At 36.4% G+C, this 10,030-nt stretch overlaps 1 protein-coding gene across 1 annotated transcript in view; it reads right to left on the reverse strand.

The window, feature by feature from the left end:
* The window catches only part of LOC116987736 (E3 ubiquitin-protein ligase rnf213-alpha-like), a 138,424-nt gene that overhangs the window by 56,763 nt on the left and 71,631 nt on the right, over nt 1-10,030 (reverse strand). The window contains exons 27-30 of the mRNA XM_033043967.1: nt 6,152-9,748; nt 5,645-5,781; nt 4,666-4,761; nt 2,717-2,835 (exon numbers count right to left, since the gene is read on the reverse strand). Coding sequence (XP_032899858.1) covers nt 2,717-2,835; nt 4,666-4,761; nt 5,645-5,781; nt 6,152-9,748 — 3,949 coding nt within the window. The remainder of the gene's footprint in view (nt 1-2,716; nt 2,836-4,665; nt 4,762-5,644; nt 5,782-6,151; nt 9,749-10,030) is intronic.

Consider the following 10,030-nt stretch of genomic DNA (forward strand, 5'->3'; position numbering starts at 1 on the left):
TAGTGCTAACCCTTATGTTTGACAAGGCCACAAGAATTACATTTTTAGAGTCATTTATCCTGCAAATGAATTTATACATGTGATTTCTTAGGATAGCTTCTAAAGTACTGACTCCTGCAGCCATAAACATAATACTGGCACTAAACCATCTAGGTTTCCTTAGCAGTGTTCTCATGGCATCGTTATGTGCCACCTTTCGTCTCTGCAAACGTGTCTTTCCATAGTTCGACCACAGGTGCGCAGTGTAGAGTGGTGTGCAGTATGCTCTACATAGCGACATCTTCACCACATCTGCACACGCACCAAATTTACGCAAGAGAATATTCGCCTGTACATACAGCATGCGTCGTTGCCTATAAATATCCTCATCATCTGTCATTTGTTCTGTAATAAAATGCCCTAGGTATTTTACCTTATTACAAACACTAAGATTATTGTCAGACAATTTAAAATCAGGAAAGTTTAGACATTTATCCTCTTTGGTTCTACAGATTATAACAGCACTCTTACTAGCATTATATTTAATATCATGTTCCACACCATACACAGAACATATAGTAAGGAGCTGCTGGAGACCAGCACTAGATGGACTAAAGATCACAAGATCATCTGCATACATAATATGGTTCACTAAAATATTACCAATCACACACCCAGTATTGCAGGCTTTCAATTGTTTGGACAGATCATCAATATATAGATTAAAAAGGACTGGGGACAAAATTCCCCCTTGTCTAACACCATTGCTAACCCCAAATGGGGCTGAGACCCTATTGCCCCATTTTATTTGCATAGTCTGGTGGGCATACCAGTAGGCCAGAATTCTCACAATGTATTTAGGCACCCCTCTTTGACTCACTTTACCAAACAGCTTTCTGTGATTAACATGGTCAAAGGCTTTGGAAGCATCAATAAAGCACATAAGGATTGAAGAGTTTTTGCCTCTATATTTGTTTACAATCTCCTTTAGGGCATATATGCATAAGTCAGTGCCATGTTTAGCTTTAAAGCCAAACTGGTTATCTGTGGAGTTAACAACTAATTTATTCTATCCAGCAGAACTCTTTCTAAAACTTTTGACAATATGCTGGCTAAAGCTATGGGCCTGTAATTATTTAGGCTGCCTACTTTACCAGCTTTGTCCTTAATGACCGGCACTAACAGAACAGACAACATTGAGTCTGGTAGCAAGCCATGAATCATAAAGCCAGTAAAACAAAAGGTTGTTCAATCTAAATCATAAGTTCACTTTTCTTCCACATATGCTGCTGAATGGTTCAAGGATTCTATTGATTATTCATCACATATGTTTAACACAGAAGGCATGCAAACCCCAAATAATTTACTATTATTTATATTGTTCAAGTGGCTGCTCTGATATTTCAACAAATTAGATGTCTTTACTAACATTATCCATATTCAGTCGTTGTGAATGGAAATTAACAACTTTTCAATAAACTTGCTGATCTGAAAAAAAAGATCACTGTTGTCCCAACATTATCACATGTGATCATTTGTCCATGTGTGATATTTAAATATTCCTTGACAAAGAATTCATTAAAAGCAGCACAAATATAAATACATTGATACAAGAACTATCTGGAAGGTAAGAAGCAAAACTTTTTTCAAACAAAAAAAGGTTTGGAAATCTGGAATGTCAATCAAATAAACAGAATAATTTACACTGCAATATACCAAAAGTACAGGATGTGCAAAATTTAGAACCATCTCTCTCAGATATAAAGTTAACAAACGGAAAAACAGAGTTTGATATATCCACAACAACAAATTAATGATAGATCTTTATGTGTAAAAGGGATTAAAGTATATGGGGTGGAAGGGTTAAAAGAGGACAAATTAATTTGTGTCATATATCATAGAAACATTGAAAATAGGTGCAATGGAGGCCATTTGGCTTTCTGAGCCAGCCGCCATTCATTGTGATCATGGCTGGTCATCCACAATCAGTGCCTGCCTCCTCCCCATATCCCTTGATTCCGCTAGCCCCTAGAGCTTTATCTAACTCTCTTTTAAATTCATCCAGTAAATTAGCCTCTACTGCTTGCTGTGGCAGAGAATTCCACATATTCACAACTCTCTGGGTGACGAAATGATGCATCACTGTTTCTATACTTGTTTTTTGAGAAATCATCACAGCAAAAATATCAATTCACCAATGACCATAGTTAAGAGAGTTCTATAAATGGATGAGAACCATCTCTAAGCAAATCACACTGATAAGTTTTATGATTTTCTGAAAGCTCTGAGACCTGGAAAAGTGTGGTCTGAATCCAATAACGAATTGAATGAATGGAGAGGGCTTGGCCAAGAAAGACTACAAACAAGAGGTGACTGGGAGCTCAAGTAAATGTACACAGTGTGAACATTATTGGTTGATTACATAGAATTCTTCCATGAATACTTGTGGATTAATTTATAAAAGACACATTTCTTTCAACTGAAGATGCCAGCGATACATTCTCAGGCAGAATACGGCAGGATTCACAGTAAGTTGATGAACAGTTTGCAAGATATGTTATATTTCAAATCTTGTTTAAATAAAATAAATTAAATAATTTACTCATGCTGGCAGTTACTATTGAACTATGTATTGTTTCACATAAGACCACTTTAAACTCAGGAGTAGCTGTTTTTTAAAAATTTAACTTAAGGTACAAAAAAAGCAAACTGCTCAGCCTTGTAGTATCACTCATACCTCCATGAAATCCTATGTATGCTGATCCACCTTCTATTCTTGGCAATTTAGTGAGAAAATAAATGTAGACTGTTCGATTGTCACTTTTGCTTTTGTTGATTTCATTTAAAGTGGAATACCTGCACAAAGAATACAAATTGTATTAGAATATGTATAAACTAACCCAAACATTTAAGACTATGATTCTCTGTGGATTATTTTCTACTTTTAACATCTATCATTTCAGTCACTCACGAAATTCAAAGCATAATACCTTTACAAATGTTAATGCAAACTGCTGCTACTATGAACATGTATAATAAAATACACAAAATCAAATATTAATTTCCTAAGTATCAGTGCCTAGAAAGATAATGACGACAAAAACAAATTATTTTAAAAGGTTTGGGGTGGAAAAGGTTTATTACCATGTAAAATTAAACAATCTTGCTTAAATTTATTTTTATTGAAAAAACCCCAGCATACAACATGAATTAATGATGGAAATAATAATCACATTAAAATAATAATAGTTGGTGACAGCTATCCAATATATGGTTACTGCAATTAAAATATATTAATTACAGAGTACAGAGGAGATTTACTAGAATGTTGCCTGGGTTTCAACAACTAAGTTACAGAGATAGGTTGAATAAGTTAGGTCTTTATTCTCTGGAGCGCAGAAGGTTAAGGGGGGACTTGATAGAGGTCTTTAAAATGATGAGAGGGATAGACAGAGTTGATGTGATCAAGCTTTTCCCTTTGAGAATAGGGAAGATTCAAACAAGAGGACATGACTTCAGAATTAAGGGACAGAAGTTTAGGGGTAACATGAGGGGGAACTTCTTTACTCAGAGAGTGGTAGCGGTGTGGAATGAGCTTCCAGTGGAAGTGGTGGCGGCAGGTTCGTTGGTATTATTTAAGAATAAATTGGATAGGCATATGGATGAGAAGGGAATGGAGGGTTATGGTATGAGTGCAGGCAGGTGGGACTAAGGGAAAAAAATTGTTCGGCGTGGACTTGTAGGGCCGAGATGGCCTGTTTCCATGCTGTAATTGTTATATGGTTATATGGTTATAACTGCAATCATAGATGTTTCTATCATTCAGTACCAGGAAAGACCAATAATGTATTTCAATGTAAATCAAGGCAATTTAATCTTTAATCTTTTTAAAAATATATTTCTACAACAAAATAATTTTAAGAGAGTTCTGACATGGTTTAGATGGATAAATGTTTAGGCTGTGTTATATAATAGGTGATGCAGAATGGCATCTTGGACAAGATACACTGCACCTTCACTACCATCAACCTTATTGACAGTTGAATCTACATCTATTCTTTTGGAATCCTATTGGAATGTTCAAATGGCTTTCCTTGCAATTTCCACCTGTAATAAATTCCTGTTTATCCAAAATAGCTATCTAAAGGCACCAAGTCTCTCATCTACCACTCATCCTTTAACGATTAAAATTGGCTTCTGATCGGTCAAAGATTCACATTTAATTCTCTTCCGTGGTTCAATTTTCTTCACCATTTCATTCCTTCTTATCTCTGTGAACTCTATTGCAAGAGTATTCCAATGGCTTTGCACTCTATTCCAAGTATGTTTTTTTACATATTCCTAGTCCTTACTTTAATCATTGCACACTGTGTCTCATGCTTCCATATTCTCAAATTCAAACTCATCTTTTCCACTTCCTATAACTTTTTTGACATCCTCCTATCTCACTAATCAAAGATTTTGCCTAATTAAAATGGAAATACACTTTTCACTGTAGCATTCATTCTTTAAAGGCTTCAAGGTATGTCGAAAAGATGATAAATCATTCTGACCTATCTTTGCAGCAACAGTAACCATGCTAGAAGAAAGAAGATCTCATGACCAGCATTACCTTGCTTTAAATTTTTTCAACAAAGAAAATCAGAAAATAATTAAAGTGAAGGTAGAACTCTGACATGGACTTACTTGGCAGAAGCAACCAAATTAGCACTCTGTAAACTGTTTTCAAAATCCGTTTGTATAAGCAAGATTGTGTTTCCCTGGCTAGAATAGATGCAGTGCCTAGAAACAAGACATTTGAATATGTTTAATTAACCAACATTTGTTTACATTTAAATAGTAAGCAAACAAGATTAAGGTGGATTTTATTAGAGGAAATATTGATTAGTATACTTATTAATCTGGTTATCCTTCCCAACTGCATTAAAGAGAAAACAATTATCGCAACTTTCTCTATATCAGTCTTTATGGTGATGTAGTGTTACATTATCATTTCAATTTATTTCAAACTACTTTTGGGAATATATTTTTATGTGATAATTTGTATTTGTTAATAATAAGGTACAGTATTTAAAAGAATGAAATATGATTTTGATTTCTTTATGCTTCACACTGTGTCCTCTGACATCAAAACGATTACCTTTACATTTTAACAATCAGTAATGGATTACAGGCAGCTGGACTATAGTGAAGGGCATAATTGAGCTGAAAGGATAAATCATGGTATTCCAAGTTACTGTGAATTGGACTCCATTGCGTCATGAGAAGCCAAATACATTTGCATTCCTGATGTGAATTTGAAAAAGCCAAAGGTGCTGCAAATCTAAAATAAAAACAAAAGTTGCTGGAAACACTCCGCAAGGCAGGCAGCATTTACGCACAGAGAAGATGTGCTATCTGACCTGCTCAGTGTTTCCAGCATTTTCTATTTTTATTGCTTATTTTTTTAAGTTGACATTCTCACGCCACTTTTCTATCATTGAACAAAATAAAAGATCACATAAATAAAAATACAACTAAATTTAGAAATTCAAAATGTCTCCACACATTTAGCAAAACGAAATGTACATTGTGATACTGGTGCAAAATAGATCCTTGTTGCTTTTGGCTTCTATCACTAATTTGATGACTATTGATTTCATTTGGACATTAACTTTAAACAAACCTTATTTTCTTCAGAAATGAATGCTCCGTTTCAAACTGCTGTAGTGAGCAAAGGAAGATATTCTGAACACTGCCACTTATTTCTCTTTGCAAGAATTCAATGTCAGAAGCAGTTAGAAGCCGTGAATATGTTGTAACCTAAAACAAAGAATAAGTCATTCTTGAATTATTGATAATGGTCTTAGTAAACTAATTCAACATTCTTAATTTTATTTCAAATTGTGGACATAACCCAAGTGAAACATGCATGAAATAGGAATCTTGTATGGTTAAATTATATACAGTTTACCAAGAGATGAAAAAAAATTAAATTCCAATACCAAAAAGTATTCTAACTTTTAAGCTTGCCTGAAGAAACAACGTTCTCAAACGTTATTGAGACGGTAGATTTCAGAAGGTAAATCTGTAGATTTTAGTATGGCTAGAGTTGCAAACTAATCTGGTAATCTAAAAAGTAATGTCACTGTTATAACATGGCAAATTATGTTTGACATAAAAATTACAGTACCTCGGTGAAAACTGCGCAGGTCTGAACTCCAGATTTGATATGAGAATGGATGAAATCGGCAAGAGAATCGTGATGTTGTTCTTCAAAGTATTTCTGCACAACCACATCAGCCTCGTGTGCAGGAAGTTTAGAATTAGTTAAACGAACCACGGAATCTGGGGTGGCACAATTCAGTAGCACCCATTGTGCTTCATTGAGAACATCTTCCCAAGATCTTTGAGTCTGCTTCAAGCTTTGTGTTATTTTTAAAACAACAGCTGCACATGTGTCAGAGTGATAGCCAACAAACACATCAGATGGACCATATTTCTGTTCCCTGCCATGGGTTGAAACATTTTGGGATCTGGCTGCTGTGAACCTCTGCACCCACTTTTCCATGCAGTTTGCAGTACTTCTTTGCTCTCTGTCAAGGACTGTGTTAATATCAAGATAATGCTTCTCAAGTCTATTGATCAGTGGAATTGGAAACTCTCTGTAGACTACTTCCTTCTCCTCTATAACTATCAGTCTGAACTTTGGATGGACTCTGCATTTGACTCTGTGAGTCCCCAATCCTAAATCCACATATTTCTGTCCTCCAAGGTACACGTAATATTGATTCAATGCATCGTAAAGACTTTCATAAAGATTCTGCAGATTTAACAGAACTACCATTTGCCCAGTTTCCATGCAAATCTTAACACGGTTGATGTTTCTGCAAATCTGAGTATAATCTTGATCTTTTGGAAAACTAGACCCAAAGATTATCTCAGGCTGATGTTGATTGGCAAAAAACATTTGCTGAAGAATTTGAAGAGCTGCAAAATTTTTGGTAAGAATAAGAAGGTACCGACACTCCATATCATCAGAATCTGCAGCATATATGTTGCATTTGATCAGATCCAACGTGTTGATGCTGTCATGAGAAATATTCCCAAGTACAGGCTTGAAAACATCCATAACATTAACATCATCGCTTCCACTAAAGTTACGCAGCACAATCTTGGCTAACTGCTCTGGGGTTGGTTCTGATTTGGAGGTTTTCGATAGTGAAAAGACCATTTTTATTAAACTATAATAGTCACGTAGTCCAAAAAACTCTTTAGCTTGTTGTTTACAAATTTTTAGATAAGCGTTTGCAAAGTTCACAAATGACCCTTTCACTTTTTTTTGTATCATACGATCAGAAGAACTGATTCCTTTGGCACTTTCAATCAATTCTTCTTTGTCAGGATCCCCTCGCGATACAAAAATCCCTCTGTTCATTTTAGCAGGATCTAGAGCCCAGTTGGATATTCCAATGAAACCTACTTTTTTATGTTTAACAGGGTCATCGTCAATGCATCCATCTTCTAAGAGTGGATGAAGAGCTTTTAGTGGCATTTTTGGTGAATCTTCTGCAAGACCAATTTCATCCAAGACCACAACAGAAACATATTCATCTAGGTTCTTCCCTTCTTGGAAGCGTGCACACTGCTTAAATGTATTAATTATTCCTTCAGAGGTGGAATGAGGACTACACTGGAAAGACACTAAATGGATCTGCTTTAGTTTTTTATATAATTCAGAATGTGCTGATTTGCCCTGCATAGCATCTGCTACAATTGTTTTTGCAAGAGATTTGGAGCTGCCAGGCTTTCCAACCAAGAAAAGAGGGATTTTAAGTTCAATGCAAATGACCATCATGAAAACGTTCTCCTTTAATGCAGAGTTCCTGGCAATTGTTTCTCGCAGGGGTGCACCACTTAGTAAAAGATCTTGGAAGAGCTCAAGTTGCTGTGAAAATTTGGAAGGATCATCATATGGTGAAGGCAGATGATGGCAGATAGCCCTACGATAAACATCCTTCTTTTCCAAACATGCATGATAACAAACTCCAAGTGCCAACACAAAAGGCCAGTTGTCATCACTTGATGGAATGGATACCTCCTTATTGCCAACATCTTGTAGAAATTGTTCCAAATTGTCCAATAGCATGTTGCGATTGTTGTAAAACCAAACAAACACTTTCATACATCTCTCCACATCTCGAAGACTTACAAAACTGCACTCGTCTTGCTGACATCTCATGAAATTTTGTGAAGCTGACAAAGTATCCACCATGCATTTAATATTGAGAGAGGAAACTGAAATGGACTGAGTCAACCTTTGGACAATTTGCTGGATGTACATCTTCTCAGTGAGATCATCAAGTTGCCCGAAATCCCACACTAATGGTATCATACTAGGAGGCAAAGCTTGCACACGATAGACAAGTTGCCTCAAAGGAATGCATCCCAATTTATCTTCAGTTTCATCTGCTCGGACACGGTAGCCTAACCCAGCTGACTCCAAACGCTTTACCATTTCATCTGTGTGTTTTCTGTAAGGATTGCATGCTGCAATTATCTGCAAGCCTGTATTGGGACTTAAAGGAACGCCTTCAATCATATGGTCACAAACAACTTCCTTAATGCAGCTAACAGCTTCACTTGTATTGGCTTCATCAAAAAAGAGGATGGTGTCTAAATTAAACTCCTGCTTATTGTATATTGCAAGGGCTTCTGCTTCTTTAATTTTTGCGTAGATTACATCTGCAGTTGTTCCACCATGCACTTTCACTAGCTTCATGTTCTCTGTGTCAGCACCAATTTTCCGTAACTCACACAAGAATTTGATCAGCCTTGTTTTACCACACCCAGTCTCTCCCATAATGATCACAGGAATGTCACACCTGAATCTCATGTGAATGGCAAGAATTTTTAAAATATTGTCTGTGGTCAACTCGTAGGTTTCATCGGGATCGATTGGCCACTCAATGCCCAGTACCATGCAAAGCCTCTCAATCTTTTCACTCCGTGGAAGCTCATCAAAATTAATGTTGAACGGGACTTTTTGTAGCAGCAAACCTTGATATAGCTGACGGGTCATTACATTTGGTTTAATAATATTGCCATTTGATGGGTCAACAGCATCAATGCCACCTTGCCCATTTTGTTGGAGATGAAAACCAATGAAAGTCATAGATATGTGATCATCATTAAAGAAAATGTAAGGATGTGGCTCGGATTCCCACTTTTTTCTCAAAAGAAATGGTGCAATGTCTTCTTCTGAAGCACCATTTAAGTTTGAAACTGGAATTCCTGGGCTCTGGTCTGAGATGTTAAGGGATGGTGTTGCAAAATCTTTTGCCATCAAAATCATGAAGTTGACAACAAAATCTTTAAAGCCTTGTAGAGTATCTTGGATGAAATCAAAGTTACAAAACACAGACGTTTCACAGTCCTTCAACTGCAGGTTAAGAAACCAGGCAAAATTCCGTAACTCAGACCAGGAAGGATCCATTACCCCAGAATAGATTAGAAACAACTGTAAGCATTCAACATGGTTGCCTTCAACAGTTCCTTGGTAAATAAAGGTATCCAAGGTCTGTCTGTTTTTAAATTTTCTGAGATACTGATAAGGTCTTTGAAATGATTCACTTCGAAATTCTTTCTCATCCATGAGAGGATCAATATCATTCCCATTCCACGACTGCGTTTCGGACTTTCGTACTTCTTCTTCAAGTACTTCTTTTGGTGGTCTACAGTACACTTTTGGGAAGACATCTAGAAAATTGTAACTTGCCACCTGTGCACTCTGAAATAAAAAGTATAATTGAATTAAAACAGTTTCTAATTGGAAACGATAGATACTCTCCTGTCTCTCATCTGCTAAATTTTTTTTAGCTTCTGGCAAAATTGTCTCTACTTTACTAGACTAAGTGGGATCCGTTGGGTCCCAGCATCACACGGGAGGACTGGTCCCCCAATGCAATATTCCACCTCTCTACCAATTCCAATAGCGCTTTCTGGAACGCTAGTATGGGTGTTGTGAGCTGAAGGGACTGGTTTCCAAAGGGCTAGTATAGACATTGTGGGC

The sequence above is a fragment of the Amblyraja radiata genome, chromosome 26 (assembly GCF_010909765.2).
Source record: "Amblyraja radiata isolate CabotCenter1 chromosome 26, sAmbRad1.1.pri, whole genome shotgun sequence".
NCBI classification, from domain to species: domain Eukaryota; kingdom Metazoa; phylum Chordata; class Chondrichthyes; order Rajiformes; family Rajidae; genus Amblyraja; species Amblyraja radiata.